This window comes from Nematostella vectensis, chromosome 8, assembly GCF_932526225.1.
Source record: "Nematostella vectensis chromosome 8, jaNemVect1.1, whole genome shotgun sequence".
In the NCBI taxonomy this organism is placed as follows: domain Eukaryota; kingdom Metazoa; phylum Cnidaria; class Anthozoa; order Actiniaria; family Edwardsiidae; genus Nematostella; species Nematostella vectensis.
The window spans coordinates 9,838,285-9,859,202 of record NC_064041.1 but is presented as its reverse complement, the minus strand read 5'-3'; the positions used below and the strand labels follow the sequence as shown (position 1 = coordinate 9,859,202).

Genomic DNA, 20,918 nt, shown 5'->3' with positions numbered 1-20,918 from the left:
TCTAAACGCCCGGACAAAACAGACATAGGAACCTGGCGAGATAAAGGTTATTCATGCGCGCGCATGTTATTTTTAGCGCGCTAAATTCAAGATGGCGGACGCCACAAGTCCTCCAAGGTGTGTTTTTATTTACCTCGATTGGTATTCAACGCTTTTATATCCTTATTTAACAAGCTTTGGTTGCCATGTATATATCTTACTGTTGCATTTAGTGTTTTTTTTGCTTGTTACACTTCCTAATGGTATCTAAATAATGATGCTGAATAAGTTTGAAAACAGTTCTCGTTTACAACAAACGAGTCAACGATCTCAACTGCATTTGAACTAGTCTCAAGTATTGGTTCTTTGATCTTTACAGCGATATCATTTACATCAGAAAACACTTCATAAATGTTATATTTTTGGCCGATTTTTCCGGAGGCCTGGTTCTCCACGTCAATTTCTTTTTGATATTGTCGCCTACAACACATGAAGTGTGTATGAATAATTATACTTAATCTACTTATTATAGTTTTATCCATCTTTTCTGTTAATTGTAGGAAGGTAAGAAGAACATCAGAAGAACACAAGGTGCGTTGATCAAAACCCTGCCCTTCAGCAATTATTCAATAGAATACAGTCTATGTGTTTACACTTTTAAATCCAAATTAAATGGAGCGATTTGGTTCCTTTGACATGGCCAAAAGTATGTATGATTCATTCTCTGTAGTATGATATCTTATTTTTTTTGTTCATTAAAAGGATGATGGCTTTCAATTTACTAAAAAGAGTCGTCGAGCCAAGGTTGGTATAGCATTAATGATAATCAATCCCTGTTTGTTTAATCCTCACAAACGCTTACTTACACCCTTCAATTTTTCCAGGACATAGTTTAAAAAAGGTCCGCCAATCAGGGTTCAAAGATCACATTAATTGAAAAACACTGATGTCACTGTAAAACATTTCTTTGTGGATCAGTAAAGCCCATATAAATCAGTCTTACACCCTTATTGGCTAACGATGCCAACCTGACCATGATAGAATGCATTCCATCGAACAACTCTATTGAACAATACTAAAATGGTTTGATATTTGCAGACAGCAACTGTAAATTTAAGTACGCGGAAATCTGCATCAGCAAAGAAGACCAAAAGAAGAAGATCAAGTTTTGTCAGAGGACGGAATGATAGAAAATCACTTTTGACTACCAAGTCACCTGTCAAAACCTATAAACCAGGTGCTTACCGTACTCATAACACATTAGAGCACCCATTTATATTTTTTATTTACTAAATGGATTGTGGGAGATGAACATTGATAAGAATAGCTATAAATCAAGGCAAGGTTGAGATGGTATGTTGTTCACCTTTGTGAAACAGAGTAGTTATGTTGACGTCAGGGCAACTACTATGGTTCACAGAATTTTGAATGACAGAAGCCAGAAGGTAATTCAGCTGTTAGAAATCATTAGTGAGAATTCATAGAATATAGAAAACTGCAGAAAGCTCTAGGTATTTGCATGAAATATATTTCAAAGTGAGGCCCTCCCACTACTTCTTTGTCCGTAGTCCTTCTGTTAAGTAGGCATTTGAATCAAAAGACAACCATTCAATTGGGAGAGACTGCCCAGTTGACGATCTTCTTGTTCCAAACAGATCTTTGCAAGGATATCCCAGCAGACTTACCACTGGAACACAAGCTCTCGCTGCTTGTCAAAGCAAGTCTGCAGGTATCGACAAAGTCCTAAGGAAACATCAAGGTCAAATCGTCAGAACAAAATCAAGATTTATCAGCTCAACCCAAACACTACAATGGCTAAAACTAGATGATAGTCTGGTCAATACTTTTGCACAAAAAAAATTTGAGTGGAGTTTGTCTTATGGGTTACTGATCGAAGTTTTGATGTGTTGCCTTCTTTGATTGAGTTTTCCTTCTTTAACTCCGCTTAGAAAGTTTGCAAGATAACTTTTAATTAGCAGTAATCAATTGAGAGCTTGATGGAATCCTTTTTTATTTCAGCTTGTAATTGATAAATTAGAGGGTGACTCAAGTGATGTGGATTCAGATATACCAAACTTCAATGAGGAAGGTCAGTATGTTTTATGGTCTAATATTGTAACCAGACTAAATGTTGTGTCCCATGCAAATTCACTAGTAAACTAATATTGTGCTTAGAACCACTTTGAAGTTTGGCCCCATTGTATTTATCGTATTTATTGACATATGATGATGCACTAAAGATAGTCTAACTACCAAAAAATGATAACTTAGAAGGGTCCTCCAAGATACTCTATTCTTGCCATTTTATTGGAAATATGATTGCTTATTATTATTTTCTTCTAGCTATTAGCGTATTTAAGCAATTGAAAGAGGCAGTTGACGACTGTGAAATTAATAAACTCATACAGCAGACAGCTGATGAACAAGAGTAAGTATTGATAGACTTTAGTGGAATTATTATAAATCATTAATAAACTCATACAGCAGATAGCTAGCCTGAGTGACGCAGGCTACAGATATCTGATGAACAAGAGTAAGTATTGATAGAATTTAGTGGAATTATTACAATTCCCTAACGACAGATATCTGATGAACAAGAGTAGGTACTGATAGATTTATTAAGCAGGATTATTATGATTCCTCGTTGCTCTGACTCTTGTGCACAGCATCTACCGACTAACCTATTGTTAAATTAAATGCTATTACAGACACTTAATTACAGTCCAAAGCAAGGGTACCAGTAACGCCCTGGCCAAACGAGGACACAGGTTGCCGGAAACATTGCCGAGGGTGGCCAAACGCTTGCAAAACATCGGGAAACATGTTTTCTCTGCAGAGCCTGGCCCATGGGCACTGTCTGTTAAATGTTTGACATTGGCAATATGTAAACAAATATGGCCCCTTCCATTTCACCTTGAACTCAACACAAGTGATAGTAAATTTCTTCATCTCCTCCTCTATCCCCACATATTCTACCTTCTTTCTGTCTCTTTACATATATTCTTTGTTTGAATGTCCCATAGACATTTTCTAGACTTGTAAGACATAATCAAATGCTCTATTTCTTTGTCTGTCCAGTGCCTTTACCTTTTTTGGCCTTTTCTGCACAACAATGACATCTTTGTCTGCCATTTTGATTTGGTACAGCGCGTTGCCAGGCAACAAGCCTAGAAAATGTTGCCTTGCTTGGCCAAACAAGGATACATTCGGGAAACAATGTTTCCACGTGCTTGGAAACATTAAATGTTTCTCCCTTGCTGTGCAAACATTTTTTGTGCCCTGGACACAAAATTTGTGTCATACAACAATGTTTCCATGGTTGCCAAACTGGAAAACATCAAGGAAACATGCGCATGGAGAACATGTGTGTCCTCATTTGGCCAGGGCTTTAGGTAACTGAACATGATTTTGTTCAGAGCTGAAGAACATGCTACACAAACACTGGAAGAAGAGGCCCAGATCTGCAGTGCTGTGTCTACTAGGTAAGTATCTGGTCCCCTTCCCCTGAGAGTCTGATACTCAGGCTAGTATCTATCATATGCTGGGGCATGTAACAGGGCCATTTCTTGCCCTTTAGTGCTGTTTCTACTAGTAGTACCTCGATGGGCTGAAGCATGTTCACCATACATGTAATATTTTACATTTATAATAACTTTAGAGGCATGAGGTTTAACAGTTTAAGGTTCCCACTGCACATTTGTACAGATTAATTGTTATGTTTTCACATATGATGGCCAGACTTAGACAAGAGAGTGAGGACTGGGATCAGCTTCTTGAGAGTCACCAGGAACAGGCTAAACAGATAAGCAAGTAAGCTTTGGAATTTTTCTGTTGACATGTAATAGTAAACTGATCTGATTGACGGTGAGGAGATTTGTTTAGTTTCTCTGGGTTTCTCTTTTGTGAACAAGACAAAAAAACAGTTCAACAGAAATTTTATTGCCCCAGAAGAGGATATATTTTTGTTGTGTTTCGTAACTGTATTTTATGGCATTAGAAAGGGATATTTTTTGTTGTGTTTTGTAACTGCACACCATAGGCAAATTCACTAGAATTTTAACATGACCGAGTTAAACCCCCCCTAAATAATAGAAACTTACCACCCCAAAAATTTCACTAGAAAGAACTTTAAATTTATTAACACCGCCCCTTGTCCCAAGAGAAGTTTGACCCCCATCATACTGTCTTGAGTACCCCCCTTTACCTTGGGGGGAGTGCCAAAGTATTCTCTTGCAAAAGACTTAAAGAAAGGTAGTTTGTCAAAAATGTGCTAAATCTTGGCCTCATCCCCATAGGCCATATGGGTAATGCATCTGGTCATGACAGAAAAAAAAAACACAGTCTATTGACTGCTCTCCTTAACTTTTTTTTTTCTCTGGGATGCAGGGAGGCCCAAGAAGAAATAGAGGCCAACAAAACCAAAGATTTCATCCCAGACTTCCTATCTGTTGAGCAACACCAACTCCTCTCTGGAAAGCCCTCACTGAAACACATGGTGGAGAGAATGGAAGCATTAAAACAAAAGCAGACACTGCAGGTACTGCTAAATATATCTACCCTAGAAATGTTAATTAGGATGGGTTTGGCAGACAAATTGTTTTGTGTTGAAATCTTTGCCTGGGATTTTTGGGATTAGAAACAATTTCCATTAGATAAACATCCATAATCTGGGTGCTTCAAATAACCAGGGGCAGATACAGGTGGTGGATATCCACCCCCCTTTTTAGTAAAAAATCACCTGATACCCAGGCTATAGTTACCCAGTCCTAATTAAACATCGGAAACATTTTTTGCTTTGCAGGTGAGCTCTTTGGTTCAAACAGTGGGATCGCTGAAGGAGTACAAAGATGTTGTTGCATCATTCATAGATGATCAGAGCAGCTCTCTTGGTAAGCTTGACAAACAGGACTTTTAACATCCACCTTAAGCAGTGCTTCTGACACTCTCTGTTATTTCTAGGTGTGAAATCGCTCAAGCAAATTGAGGAACTCGGGAGCCCTATGAGTTTGATTAGCAGTCGCCTCAACCTGCCCAAATAGACACCTTAGTCTTGTGTTCCCATGTCTCCCTTTTCATGTATAAATAGATGGAAGTAGACATATTTTAGTGGAAATGTAAGCCATCTATTACCTAGTGTGAGGTGATACAATCACTCTATTTCAACACATTTCTGTGTAAATTTATTGATTTTTTTTTCTGAAACTGTAAATTATATAGTGTAGAATAGATAGCCTAAGTGGACCTAAACCACAGGTTCTCTTAAAAAGGGGTTATGCTACGTCAAGTTACACAAAGTTTGTGCATGGAGTTTCATGTTTTTCTTCTGCCATGCTAAGGTCAAAACTTGTCCTTGGTGTCACAGTGCTAAGCTGCTAAGGCAAATGTTGGTTTTCTTATGACAATGCTACAACCAAAAGGTACCATGGTTGCATTATGTTTCATCAATGCAGGAAAATGTGGGTCAATCATGATAATTCAATTTAAGGCCATCAATGTATGGCTCCGATATCACTGGAGATCACTAATCATCTTAAAGCTGCATTGTCACCAGTTTCCTTCCAGCCGATTACATAACAATGTCCGATGGAAAACGCGAAAAATATTTCAAAATATTGAAAGCAGTGTGTCTATTGGAAGTTTCTTTGAGGATGTGATTGATAGTTTAGAGCGGATGGCGTGTTAAATATCTCAGATTCTAATAGACTCTTTTGTCTTTTAACGGTTGAGGTTTCTGTCGGATCTCCAGAAGTAAACTGGTGAAGATGCGGCTTTAGGTATTGGAACTGCCATTTGTTGTTTGCACTGACAACACTCATTGAAATAGGTGTATCAAGAGAACAAAGACTCGTGGGATTCAAAGGCCTTGCTTCCATCTCCTCTTATGCCAAAGTTGTTGAGTAATTGTGACAAGTTGTGCCCCTTTAGAGGAGTACCTGCTGTTTAACATTTTCCATAAATCTAGTTTTAGATACTTGATACAGTAGTCATTTATCAGTTTTTCTGTATAAACAGTAGTGTAGGCACACTCTAATATAAAGTTATTTTGTAAAGTAAAAAAATGCCTGTTACAGAATTTTTAGCTTCTGCAAAATGGTGTCCTTGTACACCTCTTGTGGTAGCCTAGCAACACTGTCATGAATATCATTTATTTGGGTAACCAAGGTGACCAAATCTACTAGATGACTGTGTTACAGCATTTTTAGCTTCTGCAAAATGGTGTCTCTGTACACCTCTTGCGGTATCCTAGCAACACTGTCATGAATGTCAATCATTGGGGTAACCATGGTGACCAAATCTAACAAAAGGACAAAGAGTGGGTGTGCCACATCGTCATGGAGATGATGCATCACTTGACAGGTGCCTTGGATAACAAGGCCTAGTATGTCATCTTTTTCTTGTTGCTAAAACGACAAAAATGATGGTTAATCTTGTGTTTCTCTACTGAGGCCAAAGGCACAAGATTGTTTTTCACTTGGTCACAAGAGCAACAACAGTAATTTCCCGATTCTCACAGATATCCAAGCACAAGAGAACCTATTGATTTCCTTGTGCTTGCGTTAGACTGATTCTCACTTGTGTTGCATTGGCATTGGTGCTTGCGCTTGTGCCCTTGTGAAAACCAGCCTATCCTTTATTAAAATAGGTTTTCAAATAGTTCCTGCTAGATTATCTATGTTATCTCTGGTCATCCAGGTGTCCAACAAGGCAAATTTTACTACTTGCTGCTATTAGACAAGCAACCAATAAATTGTACTAAAAGCAATTATTCCTAGTTATATATAATTTTTATCATACTGAGAACAATGGGTTCCTCTTATGATATGCACCCCGTTTTTTAAGTTTTGGTAGTAAAAAAGTGTGCATTATATGCAGGTAAATAGGGTATAGAGCCCTGACAGCTCTGGCATCTACTCACAACCTACATCGCTCACAGCCTTGGCGCACAGATCCTTGACAATTGAGACATAATGCTTGATCACATGACCCACAATCCCAGGGGTGGCCCAGGCAGAACAGTATTGGCTAGCCACCCTGATGACTACATCACGGAGTATGTGTGACAGGGTGGTGCTGACTGGCACCCTGGGCGTGGCTTGCTGTAGCATCAGATTGCATGTGGTCACAGCACGCTGGACCTCACCCACACTGTAATGCGACATCACCTAGATAGTCCCATGAAATGAGAGTCAAACATTATGGTGTATACCCGATGACTGTTTAACATACTTGTATGGTATATGAGACATGCTACTGTGCACCCAGCAGATAGATAGGTGGTCAAAAATAAAATGGACTTTGTAATGAATGTAATACCTTGACCAAACAATAAGTTAGACCCTCAACACTGCAGCATTCAGGAAGTGCCTTCTCTTGTAAAGCTTCCCCTATTTGTTGAGCAATGGAGTATGACACAGATACACACTCGAATAGCGCCAGGATGGGGTCTTCATGGGCAATGAAAAAAAGAACATCCATTATCATTACAGATGTACCCACATAGTTTAAACTTATCTAAGGAATGTCACAGAAGATAAAATGATACATTAAAAGATAGTTTTATAATTTTCTTTCCTACCATAGTCACTGCATGGTTGGGGTGTCCATTGCACAGACAACTTAAACATGTCAATCATGGGTGCCGGCACACTGATGGGCGTGGTCTGGAGTCCTGTGGCCTCAATCAGGGGTATCATGTGGAGATAAACAGTCCAGTCTGAAATGGGTTTGTAATGGATGGTCAAAATTGTGGCACAGTTTTAAAGACCTATTGAGGCCCCCTGTCATGCTAATATATTTAAGTACAGTTTACCCCAGCATTATCATGTTGAATTTGCTTGGAAATACAGGCCTGTAAACAGGGGGTGCGTTCACACCCTCCCCCCCCCCTCCCCCACCAACGGCAGAAACCCCACTTCCGGTTCGCAATAGACAAGTTTCATGTCGACAAAACTATAAAGCATAAGCAAAAATCTTAAAGTCAAACCTTTTTTGGAAGCCAATTTATCAGATAATGCAATGGCATAAAAAATATCTTATTTTGTTCTTTCAGGTTTGGTCATATTTTTATCAGAAAACACCCAACTTCTAACCCCCCTCCCGGAACAATTAGGTCCACTTTTTCGTATCTCACACCCCCCAAAGAAAAATCCTGAGTACAGGCCTAGAAATATTTCATGTATGTACGCCAAGAAAAGAACCCCAGAATTACATTCGCTTTAACATAGTTAATAGAACTGCAAGGACCAGCTGGAAAACGTATTGAGGAATGACTTACAGATTTCCTGGTAGAAATATTCAGTAACACCAAATTTGATTATAACCTCTATTTCATAATAAACTTAATTATCATGCAATTCTAGCATGATAAAAATGTGTATTGCAGGACTTACCCAAAAGTTTCACTTTTGAACAAAGCCACTGAACACGGGTCTGTAAATCCACCATGCCACACTCCTGGACCTTCACAGCTGTTGCTATAGCAACACTCAGCACTTCCACTACCATGCTTCTTGTCCGTAAAATCTCTGAAGGAGTGGGGACTGGGGTGAGGCCTTCCCAGGTTACCTTGCATCCATGCAGCATCTTGCTCAAGTAAAGGATTATGGGTATAAGGTCTAGCTGAAGGAATGAGCCATAGGCTGCCATGTCAGGTTGAATGGACTCTAGCGATGACTTAAGAAGAAGGAGAGCAGTCGAGGAGGATATCCCATTTTTGTTGTCATGGCGACCAAGGTACGGCATGGCACAGGCCCTGATCAAGTGGGAAACAGACAGCAATGGCTTGTGGGTTGTACGGATTGCATCAGGGATGAATGGCTGACAAAAAGAAATTAAGAATTAGACAAGGAACTATTGGTTACAGTTTTTTTTATTTATTTATTTATTTATTTTATTTTTCAGCTCTGCCAGTGATTGTCAACTACTGCATTTGGGACTAGAAGATATTTATTTTATTCTTAAAAAAATTATAGAGAAAAAGCATTATGATGAGACAATGTATATATAGCATATTTCTCAAATAAGTATAATTTTGGTTTGTCCAATGAAGCAAAAGAAACTTGCTAATAACACAATGATCAGGCTTGTTGCCAGATGAGGTACATCAGCAGCACATCACATCTTCCTATCCCTTCACCTATACCTAATATATTGTACTAGTGAGTACCAGTGAAACATTTACGTTTATAATTCACACAAGACATTAGAGCCACTATCTGATCTGATAAAAAAAAAGGTTACATCATAATGCTATGCTAAAAACTACGCCCAAAATATTAACTTTAATTTTCTCTACCTTATTGGGGACCCTGTGTTCAGAGTGTTTGGTGGGAAATTAATGGGAGTTCGCACTTCGACATTCAAGTCAAATGCAATCAAAGTTTTTGTTTGGGAATTGAAAAGCACGAATCCTTGCTTCATCAGCCTGGTCTTGATTTTTGGTGGTATTTTTGGTGGTGAGTTCCATCCTATTTTCTGTAAATGTGATAAGAAGGTATGTGGCTTTATGTAAGTTATAATTACTTATGATCAGCTAAGGTTGAGATTTGTTTTGTCATATTAAAGAAGAAAACATGGACCAACAGGATATCAGAACTGAATCTAATAACAAATGAAGTTGAAAGTGGTTTAGAATCAGTTTTTACTCTATAGTTTAATCTAATATTTAAGTATCTAAACGCAAACAAAAGTCTTCAAAAAGTGATATCCTGTCAACATTGTGCTTTATTATTTTTTTGGCCTAAACATTAAATGTGATTTGTTTGAAAACCACTAAGTTCTGGACGCCAATGGTGCTTTTGGCTGTGACTTAGAAATACTTTTTGGGTCTCTGTGGAGAGCTCCAAAATGGCAGATTTGCGAGTGCTTTCTCTCCCTAAGAAAAATCGTTGAATTGCAGCTTCTCTTTGCCTAATCATTAAAAAGTGGAAACCTTTCCCGGTACCCCCTTTTAGCTAGGGATTGTCATTCATGTGGTTCTTTAGTTTTCTAGTTCCTCCATTTCTCCGTGAGAGATGCCACACACTTTTTCCTTAGGGTATTAGATATACTGTACGATTTTCACCTTTTGTCATTCAATAATGCATTTTGCAAAGAGGGTGATAAATTTTTAAAATTTCTTTTATATTGTACCTTGAATCCAAATAGTATCCAAATATCCAAAACTATGAGTTGTGGAATTGATGTAGATAAACATTCCTACTTTACCCTCACCTCCAGTAGCAATGATACAAAGCTGATGAGATTGCTAATTTCCTGAGGAGATTTCAGACCTGCAGCTTGGTCATGTAGAATGCTGCAAAGCAGTGGATGATTGGCAAGTGGAGAGGGAAGCTGGGACAAGATCGGCAGTCTCTGGAGAACCTACAAGATTCAAGTCTCTTATCAAATTGCTAATAAAGCTGCATTGTCGTCAGTTTACTTCCGGAGGGCCAAAGGAAACCTCAACCGATAAGAGACAAAAGAATCTATTAGAATCAGCACTATTTACTAGGCCATCTACTCTAAATTTTCAATCACACCCTCTAAGAAACTTCCAATAGACATCGTACTGCTTTCACAATTCCAAAGTATTTTTTGCGATTTCTGTTAAAAATCATTGGAGATTGTTATGTAATCAAACGGAAGTAAACTGGTAACAACGCAGCTTTAAGTATTACCCAAGTGACTGATACATTTCTCTAGGTTCTAGCAGCAAGCACTGGATACTTTAAAATTTTCTACATCTCAGTTCACAGTACACTGAAACACATCTTACTTTGCCAATAATTTGCACTCTTCCATACTGGATAGCTGTCATCATAGCACTTGACAGGACAAGCTTGGGTGAAACAAGAGCAAGACTTGCAATAGCATTCAATGTTCTTGTAAACTCTTCATCATCAACAAGCCTGTTAAAAGTCACCCTTATCTCACTTTGCAGTCTTTTTGTGTCTGTGTCAATGTGCAAAGGGTGAATCAAAACTGAAATGAGCTGTAGATCCCTTGCCAAGGACATTGACATGCTGTAGGTGTATTCTATCAACTCGGCTTGATCTGCTTCTGGTAGTTGGTTGAAGAGTTTCTTGAATACCTGAAACATTTGGAAGAGTGAGTTAAATAAATAAGACATCCTTCTGGAATCCTTGCTAATCACCTGCAAACTCAAGTATTTTTTTCATTTCTCATACTTTGCAGTTATAACTTGTACCTACTGTCTCTTTCTGGCCAGAACATTACCAAATGAGTGAAGCTGGAGATTCTGGGCAGGGTTGTTTGGGTTTTAACTTTTAATTTTGATAGCTTGGTAGTGCTTTTACTGTGGAAGACCCTCAGAAGAGAATTTATAATTCTGGGACCCTGTGAAAAAGGCCACTTTCTAATTCCAAAAACTTGTTAAGCAGGTTATTTATTACAAAAATTGTATGGATCATTCTTTTAATGAATTATATCTGTCCTGAATAACAAGGTGCCCTTATAAGAGGGTGTCCTTAGAGCAGGGCTCAACTGTAACAAAAACTCACATCCCTGATGTCCTCATATATATTGAAAGAAATCGCAGTGTCACCATTACAGCTGTCAATCAACTGCCAGTGAAGACAGAGAATGTCAATCATCATGATAGCATGCTGCTTGTTACAGATGTCAAGTGCACAGGTCTTGATGCAATCCAACCATTCTCTCTCGCTGTAGAACTCCTCAGCAGTCAATAACCAATCCATGCTGCTTTCATAACCTTCCAAATGCTCCCACACTCTCCACACAGCATCCAGGAACTGGTCTCTGGTAGATGGAAACTGAGCAGAGGAGGAGACAACTTAAAAGAAAGGAATTCCTGATGTAAGTCATACATTGAGACCTAGATCTCACGAGGTAGCTCAGGAGAAACAAAATGTATAATAAAATCAAGGGTTATCCAGTGATTAGACAACCACATCATTCAGTGGCGGATCTAATGTCTATTATGCCCCTTATGCGAACGTATTTTCAATAATAATCCCACAGAACTTTAGAACATTTCTTATAATCATGTCACTCAATAACTAGTATGTAAATAGTATCATTTTTGTCAACACGTATAACAGTCATTCAGTCAGTCATTAATTCTTTAATTCAACTACATAAGCTGCAAGAGGATTTATTTGACATTATTATCATTATTACTTTTATAAAGAAAAGGAAAGAAAGGGCAGATATCTTTTTTTATTATTTTAGACAAGGCTATAAGGCAAGACAAACACACAGAAAGAACAGGGGTTGCCAGGCATAGAGTCAACAATACATTAATAACATTACAATTTTTAAAAAAAATGTTATGATTAGAATAAAGCTTAGGCTCGATTTCCAGCTAGTTTCTTTGAGCCTGTAGTACAGTACTTACCCCATTAGTGGCTGGAAATTGAATCTAAAAACGTCAATGTTAAAGACAAATAGTTTTTCCTACCAGGATTTTCTGTGAACTCCTCCATGCATCCTTCATTCAAATCACAAGAACAGCTAGAAACTCCAGCTATGACCTCCTTGTCCAATGAAGTCGCAAACTGTTCAACATATGCACCAAGACCTCTCAGTAAAAGTCCCATCACATCGTCACAAACATTGACTTTCTTAAGTCTGTGCAAAGATGTTACGAGTCTAATTATCCATTGGTGAAGTGGGTGCAATGAATGTGAAGCCATCTCATGAATGCATTCATCACCATGACAACTAGCAGACCAATGGAAGGTCTCACTCCACACTTTTGTAAAAAGCTCATAGAGTAGTTCTAAAAGGGTAATAACCATTACTTTTGCTTTCTTAGTTAATGCAGGCATGACAACCTTTGGGGATTTGGTAGCTCTTTCTTCTGATATATTTGAGACCTCTCTTGTTTCTTGAAGTCCAACGTCAAAACATATTCTTGAATGCAAATTACTGAGTTCATCAAGTCCCATTTTTTTTATTTGCTCAGATGATGGAAAGTTGTCTAAAAACCCAATCTTCTCAAAATTACCAGGAATGTTTATAGATGACTTGGCTGTATCATTTTCACCTTTCACATTAGATCCAAAAACAAGATTGCTGATTAGTTCAATTATGGATATGACAATGTCCATCTGTAAACCTGGACATTCAATCTTTTTTCTCATTGTTTTTAGCGCATTCAGAAGTATAATTGCAGTACTATAAGGCTCTCTATCATCAACAACACTATCACCATTTTCACAATTATCATCGCCATCATCACTGTCAACAATAGTTATGTTAATGGTTGATGCAGAAAGGAATATCTTGAACAATTCAGTGAACAGCTTGAAATCCTCTTGGTCAGGTTCTTGTATTATTGTGGAGACAATTTCTTGAAGGCAGATGGTGTGGTGGTACTTAGGGCAGGAAAGAAGACTCTGTAAGCAAATGGTATTTAGTGCTGTTAGCTCTTTTATGCCCCTCAAACACACTTAAAGTGAGGCCCAACTCATGACTCCAAAACTAAATAAGCAAGCAATGTTTTGGTGTCAGCATCATTTTATGATCACATGGCAACTCAACAGTAATATCTAGATATATTCTCCATCTTAAATGTCATTGCAATTCTACTAACAGGCACGTACACAGAATTGGCTAGGGGGGGGGGGGTGCGCAGTCATAGGTATCATATGGAAAAAGCATAGAATTTGAAGATTTTTCAATAAGAAATGACCCACTTTTTGTCTGCCAAGTGGTGGTGCGCACCCCCTGTGTACGTGCCTGATTAACTTTGCTTTTTTTCCACTTTCAAACAGAATGGTCATGTGACTAGACAATCGACAAGAGTCCTCAGTCTTACCTCAATCATAAGATTCTCCCAATGCACTGCTTTTACGACAGCTACATAGCAAGCGGTGTTGTAAGAGGGCAACTGGGGGAACTCGCTGAAATACCGCGAACACGGAATCCCATATTGACTCTTCCATATAGAGTAAATCCACGCGTGTAACTTGAAATGCAATGCACTGAGTTCCGCAGGAAGAAGAGTTCGTTTTGATCCGTTATAGCTAAGCCCGTTGGACACTTCATTGACAGTGTTGGCGATAACGTCGCGGATCTGCGAAGTGCAACCTCGAGAAACTTTTGCCAAGTCTTGTTTTCTCGATGCAAAGACGAACGCAGACTGCACAAGAACCGTCTCGGGACAATACTTCATGTTAAGAAAACTTTGTGCTTCTAGCTACTTTGGGAATGGAAGTGCTAAAAGAATCAGATGCTTGAAAGAAGTATTTGGCCCGCCATTTTGAAAACTCCTGGCAGAGAAGGATTGGGGATGGACCACAGGAAACCCAGAAACGGGAAAGAAGGAATTTCAGTGGCAAAAGGCTGATGCTCCAGTCTCGCACCCAGACGCCGCTCAATGCATGACGGTCAGGATGCGGTTTCGGGGTCGGAATTCGTTTTTTTTTTTTAGTCTTCGCTTCAGGGTTCCTGTGGATGTCCGCGCAACAGCAAATAACGACTGGGTACGAGTCTGCTAATGCCAGGGTACTTTGCCCTTGCCTAAGGGAAGGGTTATTATTTAATGGAGGGAGAGCTGCTATGTTTGGGGGGTGGGCTGCTGTGTTTGAGGGGAGGGCTGCAATTTTTTGAGCATCAATTTGAGGGAGTGCCTCCAATTTTGATACAGGGTTTAGGGGAGGGCCTTATTTTTTTAACAAGTCATAGTATTCTGATCAATTTCTGAGCCTCCTACAAGTCTGGAATTTCAAAATTTGTCTGGAGAGACCCCCTACAAAATAGAATGAATGTGATGCGCCTTCTGCTTGCACTTTCATGACTTGCGTTTTGCTGGCATTGAAAACCATTATCCCCTGAAAGGTGGCTTCTACTTTTTTTATCTTTTGCAGTTTTTGGTTTTATTAACCTTCATCAGTGAATTTACGGATTTCAATCACAGGCTTATACCAACCTCCCAGTCAGTCTCCAGTCAATCCCAGTAACTAGCTCGAATATTTTCACGATTGATCACCTCCTGTAATTGTCCTATAATTGTCTTATATCCTAGAATAAAGGTCACAATAAACTCTCATTTCTTTGTGATGTGTATTTATTCAGAATAAGCGGTATTTCTAACGTTTGAGCAGTTGAGGGATTCCACGTTACTATATACCTATAAAAAGAAGTTACTGGGATTGACTGGAGACTGACTGAGAGGTTGGTAAGCCTGTGTTTCAATTCATGTCAAAGTCCCCACGTCCCCTACTAACTTTCTAGATTGGTGGTATGAAAAGACATGTAAGATTTTAGTTATGAAGGAGCTAATGATGCTGCTTTCCATAGCATTTCATATATTTGAAAATGGCAAAATTTTGCCTTTCCCCTGTACAATAGTATTTACACCCATGAAAATGGGTTCGAAACAACACTTCTCCTGGCTTGGTGGTGTTTAAGGCCATCTGTGCTGCCCCTTTATGGGCATGTCCAAGTCAACAGCTTTGCACAAAGCATGGCCTTAAAATAGATTTTGTTTCAACAAGATCAAAACATTTTCATGTTGAATGTTTATACATTCTCTGTATTCACCTGCATTGGCTCTCTTGGGTTTTTTTCACATATTTACTGTAATTCACCCCATTTCACAAGATTTCTGTTCAAGTTGTATTGATGGCTATGGTGCAGGCATTTGTTTTTATTGATTCAAAGATTTCCGACATTTTTTCTTTTATAAAATTATTAAATCTACTGAGGATAACTGTCTGTTCCATTCTCTTCTTCCTGCTATCTGTAGGTTTTATGCTACAGTAAAAAAAAACTGCATCCAGTACCTATCTATAAGCAGATGAATGATGCTATCTATGGGTTTTATGCTACAGCAAACAAACAGCATCCAGTTCTTATCTATAAGCAGATGAATACAGTGCTTCCTCCAGTCCATACAAGGTTGTAGCCATGTCTTCTTTTAAAGCTGTCAGCTGTGAGTCAGTGTGGTTCTGTATGGCTTGTAATCTTCTAGTACGCTCGGCAATACTCTCATTCACAGAGGGGAAGTCATTCAGGATAAGAAACTCCTTGATGTCAGACACAAGTTTCATCAGAGATTCTCCAGCCCGGACCTGAATAAAACAACACAAAAAAAATTACCTTGGTCTAAGCTTCCTTATATAACTATTCTGATATCCAAGGAAGCCTGTTAGAAAATGTCAATCAGAAAACTAAGTTTTATTTTGGCAACAACAGAAATAAAACTCCAATGCCAGGTGGGCTACTGTTTTCTATGTAATGGCCTACCAAGTACCTCTACTAAGTACATTGGAACTGCTACATGCCTTAACCATGTCCCATACATGTCCAATAACAATCAACATCAATCAAGCAAATCTGGTAATCAATGGGCAATCAATGCCTAAATCTGGGACATTGATTATCTGAATAGAATGGGCTAAATACCCAATTTTCATTGCTTGTGACCTTTGCCTGATGATTGGTTGCCTGAATACAATTGATATCAATTTTATTGATTGGGCACCCTCAGGCATACTCACAATGTTGGCTGCTCTGACGTTGACCTCATACTGGTCCTGTACACTTTGAGTAAGTCGTGCTACTTGAGTCTCCTCTTCAACCTGATGAATACCAAAGATATCAAAGAATATTAAAGAAATAAAGACTTTTTGTTGTTGTAGTTTCAAGTTTTCAAAACCTAATAAATACAATATGCTCTTCATCAAAGCTAATACACAAGTATAAACATTAAGAAACCATCCTAGTATAAAGGTGGTATTCTACTATAAAATGGAAATTTGTTGTTGTTGTAAAACTGTTAGTATGCCTGTACCCAGAAGTGTTAGGGAAGTCCACTTTCGGTTCTCAATAGACGTGCTATTTGTAGACAAAACTATAAAGCCTAAGCTGGGTCACTCTGATATGTCATTAACCCATGAGTCAGACTTTTTTGTAGCCAAATCCAACAATAGACGTCCCTTTGAGATACTGCAAAGGTATAAAGGAAAAATTTGGTCCACTTTTTCGAAAAATTCCTGGGTTAACGTGTTTCTTTTATAACATGGCATAAAGACGCGCCTGGATAATGTATAGTTTACCTTTGAGCATTTCAAGATCTCAGTGAAGTTATCAAGTATGGATTTGACATCGTCTTTTAGCCTTTTTGTGTAAGATTTGAGCAATGTCTCCTTGCTTTGCGGCAAAGGCCGGCTTGGCTGTGACATGGTAAAACTCTTGCTTCTAGATAATATAACAGCCAACAAACCTTCAGAAGTATATAGACATAAGCAGTCAATTATTTTCTTCTTTCCGAAGAAAATGTCTAATTTCGCACTGAGAATAACGCTATTTTTGTTGGATTCTTATGTTTTCTATGTTGGCCGCCATTTTGAAAAGGAACAGTGTGCTGTGCATTATGGGAAAACAATTCTTGATATCCCATGATACACCGCTGACTAGGCCTCTTCGCCGCCATCACCAAAATGGTAAGAGATTTTGTGAGAATGGCTATTTCTAGCCATAAATATCCTTTCCATCCTTTACTATATCGAACGTTGCACTTTGCTATAGAACATTAAAAAGTATATTCTTTATATTTGCTACTGTATTTTCAAAATCTAACTTGTGGGAAGGTGTTTTTTCTTGAATCTTACACGTCGTGATGTACTGAGAACTTTAACTCCAAGAGGTGGCCACGAGACATGGAAAGTTTAGATATTTTTAGTCTTTTCCTTTGGAAAATGATCTCTTTCATTTGGAGAGTGTTTTTGTTTGTATCCCAGTTTGGGCTACATGCAAAGATACCAGACCAAGTGCTGAATTTAAGCTGTGGTGCTCGCTGTTGTGTTATGATGTGTTGTTCGAGTAGTTCCTTCCAAAAAAGTTTTATACTTTGCTCCATGTATTTTAGCCTGCGAAATATAAATAGATAAGATTATTGTAGAGCCCTTGATAGAGCGATTGCCATTTAGTAATAAGTTCGCAAAGTCTAAGACAACATCGGTCATTATGCTTTTGATAGCATCCAGTTGTGTGAAATTAGACCATAAATATCCATACACCTTTTAGAATACACCAAAAACTGACTCTTTTGGCAGAGTCGAATTCCAGTTTTTGGTGTATTGTATTTATTGTTCTGGTACTAATATTGTATTAAAATATCCTGGTGTATAGTTCAAAATATGACACAATTGTTTTGTTTCACAGCCTAAAACTAAGAGGGTTAAGGTAAAGAAGGTGGCTGCACCCCCTTACGCTGCCGCCAAAGCAGTCCCTAAGAAGACTGTCAATCCTTTGATTGAGAAAAGACCAAGAAACTTTGGCATTGGTAAGTCATTGTGTATTAATTGCTAGAGGTATTGATTGGGACCTGTCCGATCGAATTTAGGGGAAAGACCTGTTTTGTGCCATAGGAATTAAATATCACTATAGTTGTGTTAAGTGTACAGTAATGCACTGTACCAAATAAACATAACCTCCACCAGATAGTGATTTAGTTTGAATATTCTACTTGAGAATTCTTATTGTTTTGAAATATTTATAACTCAGCAAGTTATATTTTGATTTAGGTGTTGATGGTATAGCCCATAGCAAACCAGTTATATGGAATGATTTAGGCTGCCTTGTTTAACATTGAAGTGTACTTAAAACTATCAGTTATGACTGAAGCTTAGCGCTTGCTTGCCTCATGGTAGAAATAAGTAGAATTTTTTTTTCCTTTTTACACTGGTTGTTACTCATAATCAAGTTTGGTGGACAAATCTATATTGATATTAATTTTTTATTGTTAATTATTTTAGCTCATGGCTAAAATAATTAACAATATTTACAATGTTTTGGCTATGTTCCTTGTAGACTATTTATGCTATCTGTTATGTGTGTGTGTCAGGTGGTGATATCCAACCCAAGAGGGATCTCAGTAGGTTCGTCCGCTGGCCCAGATATGTGAAGCTCCAACGTCAAAAGTCGCTGCTCTACCAGCGTCTGAAGGTTCCCCCAGCAATTAACCAGTTCACCCAAGCTCTCGACCGACAGTCAAGTATGTTTCCTAAGCCTAATGGCTATAGAAATATAAAATACTGTAAGAAGCCTATGGCAGCTTTCTCAAAACAAATTTCAGGAGCAGGTTATTTTGAGTTTTGAGGCAGTTTGGTTGTTGATGATGTCCACTAATAAAGACAATAAAAAAATAAAATATTTTCCGTCTGGATGGAGATGGTCCAACATACAGAGGCAGCGGCTTGTTGAGGCACCAGCCAGTTAGGAGAAGGCTGCTATAGGATAACTGTAAAACAACATTGTCTAAACATTCTAATTAAAAATTGATAGCTGCTGGACTATTGGTTTGTGGACTGCCTGCAATAATAATTTTTTTTTTCTATGCTTCATTTTTTTTTATGGTATGTACTGTAGAAGTAGCTTGTTTAAATAATAGAATAGGCATTTTAGTCATGTATCCACTGTGCCACATCCTGCGATGGCAAAACAATGAAACAATGCAGAGGAAGTTCATGTTTTTCAAATGTTAGATTGAATATTTCAAACAAAGACAGTGTGACACATGTCAAACTAATAGAATAAGAGAGATGGTGAAAAAAAAAAAGGATAAAATTAATTGTGATTTTCTGCCTTCAGCTGTCCAGCTCTTCAAGCTTCTTCACAAATACCGCCCAGAGACCAAGGCCGAGAAGAAAGCCAGGCTTTCTGCGAAAGCCGAAAAGAAGGCTGAGGGCAAGGAGGAGGCACCCGGCAAGAAACCCATGCTTGTGAAGTATGGTATTAACCACATCACAAGTTTGGTAGAGAACAAGAAAGCACAACTGGTGGTCATTGCCCATGATGTTGATCCTATTGAGGTATCTACTCTTCTTCCTGGTTACCATTTCTAATTTTATGCTACTCCCAGTGTCCAAATCACATATTTTACCCTGCTCCAGAAGGTACTGAAATTAATACTTTACACTTGAAGAACATCCATTTGAACAAATTTTTGTTTTCAGATTGTTGTCTGGCTTCCAGCCTTGTGCCGCAAGATGCAAGTTCCCTATTGCATTGTGAAGGGAAAGGCCAGGTAGGCCACTGTTTTTCTATAATCCTTTTCTCTTATATTTAGTCATGCACTGTAGCAGATCTACCCCCCCCCCCCCCTCTCTTTCCTGGGCTGCCAAAGATAAGTTTTATGTACAAAAATGCCCTTTAGAATATTTTTGGTTACCTTTCCCTATCCATCTCTTTTGCTGCTTTATTTGCTTTTTTTAACAAAGTTCCCAGAGAATGGAGAAATTGAAGGCCCAGAGTTGGCAAAAAACATTAGAGTATTTTCTTCTTAAGCCCAATTCATACAACACACTCATGTGCTGCCAAATCTAATTTTTTGGATTCAGCACATGTATAGTTCAACATCTGAATCAATTATGTTTGGTGTGGCCGAATCAAGTTCAGGGTGGCACCAAAACCAGCTAAAGCATAACACCAATTCAAACATAAAGCTTCTTATGTGCCAAATCAAATACCACTTTTTTAGTTTTGTGCAACTAAAACAAAAAGTTTGACTTCTGAATCAACATTGCATTAACCCAATGCATTTGTGTTGATGCAAATAGACAATTAGATTTAGCGCTGCAGGAGCATGACATATGAATCCGGCTTAAGGGACACGAAAGAAGGGCTCATATGTTTTTTTTGTTGTTGTTGTCTACAGACTCGGCAAGGTTGTGCATAAAAAGAACGCCACAGCACTGTGCATCACTGGTGTCCGACAGGAGGATAAAAACTCACTTAACAACCTGATCGAATCTGTGAAGACCAACTACAATGAGCGCTTTGATGAGATCAGAAAACACTGGGGTGGTGGTATCATGGGACCCAAGTCACTTGCCGCTACTGCCAAGGTTGAGAAAGCCAAGCTGAGAGAACTGAAAGTGTAACATCACTGAGGAATAAATAAAATGAGAGCTTGAGTTTTTTTAGTCCTGGTTTCTAACCTTCCCTGGGGGAGAAATGGTCAATAA

At 38.5% G+C, this 20,918-nt stretch overlaps 4 protein-coding genes across 5 annotated transcripts; 2 read left to right on the top strand and 2 right to left on the bottom strand.

Moving 5' to 3' along the window:
• Positions 1–43: 43 nt before the first annotated feature.
• On the top strand, positions 44–6,742 carry LOC5519363 (kinetochore-associated protein DSN1 homolog). Of its 2 annotated transcripts, XM_032364162.2 has the most exons (12): positions 47–117; positions 540–570; positions 742–783; positions 1,078–1,216; positions 1,635–1,708; positions 1,999–2,068; positions 2,323–2,407; positions 3,396–3,461; positions 3,718–3,789; positions 4,366–4,516; positions 4,781–4,868; positions 4,939–6,742. In XM_032364162.2, exons 1-12 carry the CDS (start codon positions 92–94, stop codon positions 5,016–5,018), a joined length of 924 nt encoding a protein of 307 aa, XP_032220053.1. In that variant the 5' UTR covers positions 47–91; the 3' UTR covers positions 5,019–6,742. The 2 variants fall into 2 exon arrangements, with proteins under 2 accessions (XP_032220054.1, XP_032220053.1); XM_032364163.2 differs by lacking the exons at positions 3,718–3,789; positions 4,366–4,516; positions 4,781–4,868; positions 4,939–6,742 and having other exon boundaries at positions 44–117; positions 2,688–3,416.
• On the bottom strand, positions 5,137–14,244 carry LOC5519400. Its single transcript, XM_032364161.2, has 10 exons — positions 13,763–14,244; positions 12,401–13,340; positions 11,481–11,773; positions 10,736–11,050; positions 10,192–10,341; positions 8,370–8,796; positions 7,556–7,693; positions 7,294–7,424; positions 6,903–7,142; positions 5,137–6,380 (listed from the first exon to the last, which is right to left on the bottom strand). The coding sequence occupies exons 1-10, from the start codon at positions 14,117–14,119 to the stop codon at positions 6,168–6,170; spliced, it is 3,204 nt and encodes a 1,067-aa protein (XP_032220052.2). The 5' UTR covers positions 14,120–14,244; the 3' UTR covers positions 5,137–6,167.
• Positions 14,245–15,582: 1,338 nt separating this feature from the next.
• On the bottom strand, positions 15,583–17,321 carry LOC5519399 (mediator of RNA polymerase II transcription subunit 22). Its single transcript, XM_001639206.3, has 3 exons — positions 17,007–17,321; positions 16,449–16,529; positions 15,583–16,019 (listed from the first exon to the last, which is right to left on the bottom strand). Exons 1-3 carry the CDS (start codon positions 17,130–17,132, stop codon positions 15,801–15,803), a joined length of 426 nt encoding a protein of 141 aa, XP_001639256.1. The 5' UTR covers positions 17,133–17,321; the 3' UTR covers positions 15,583–15,800.
• LOC5519362 (60S ribosomal protein L7a) lies at positions 17,304–20,867 on the top strand. The gene is made up of 6 exons (XM_001639258.2): positions 17,304–17,393; positions 18,115–18,235; positions 18,797–18,946; positions 19,543–19,763; positions 19,908–19,978; positions 20,609–20,867. The coding sequence occupies exons 1-6, from the start codon at positions 17,391–17,393 to the stop codon at positions 20,832–20,834; spliced, it is 792 nt and encodes a 263-aa protein (XP_001639308.1). The 5' UTR covers positions 17,304–17,390; the 3' UTR covers positions 20,835–20,867.
• The last annotated feature ends 51 nt before the right edge of the window (positions 20,868–20,918 follow it).

Excerpts from the sequence above, each read along its gene's own strand:
- LOC5519363 (XM_032364162.2), top strand. The coding sequence starts at position 92 with ATGGCGGACGCCACAAGTCCTCCAAG. Across the intron at positions 1,217-1,634 it reads TGTCAAAACCTATAAACCAG|ATCTTTGCAAGGATATCCCA; the intron begins GTGCTTACCGTA and ends TGTTCCAAACAG. Across the intron at positions 2,069-2,322 it reads ACCAAACTTCAATGAGGAAG|CTATTAGCGTATTTAAGCAA; the intron begins GTCAGTATGTTT and ends ATTTTCTTCTAG.
- LOC5519400 (XM_032364161.2), bottom strand. The coding sequence starts at position 14,119 with ATGAAGTATTGTCCCGAGACGGTTCTTGTGCAGTCTGCGTTCGTCTTT. Across the intron at positions 11,051-11,480 it reads TATATGAGGACATCAGGGAT|GTATTCAAGAAACTCTTCAA; the intron begins GTGAGTTTTTGT and ends CAAATGTTTCAG. Across the intron at positions 6,381-6,902 it reads GCGCCAAGGCTGTGAGCGAT|CAACAAGAAAAAGATGACAT; the intron begins GTAGGTTGTGAG and ends TTGTCGTTTTAG.
- LOC5519399 (XM_001639206.3), bottom strand. The coding sequence starts at position 17,132 with ATGTCACAGCCAAGCCGGCCTTTGCCGCAAAGCAAGGAGACATTGCTC. Across the intron at positions 16,530-17,006 it reads AGATCTTGAAATGCTCAAAG|GTTGAAGAGGAGACTCAAGT; the intron begins GTAAACTATACA and ends GGTATTCATCAG. Across the intron at positions 16,020-16,448 it reads ACGTCAGAGCAGCCAACATT|GTCCGGGCTGGAGAATCTCT; the intron begins GTGAGTATGCCT and ends TGTTTTATTCAG.
- LOC5519362 (XM_001639258.2), top strand. Across the intron at positions 18,947-19,542 it reads AGCTCTCGACCGACAGTCAA|CTGTCCAGCTCTTCAAGCTT; the intron begins GTATGTTTCCTA and ends TTCTGCCTTCAG. Across the intron at positions 19,764-19,907 it reads ATGATGTTGATCCTATTGAG|ATTGTTGTCTGGCTTCCAGC; the intron begins GTATCTACTCTT and ends TTTTGTTTTCAG.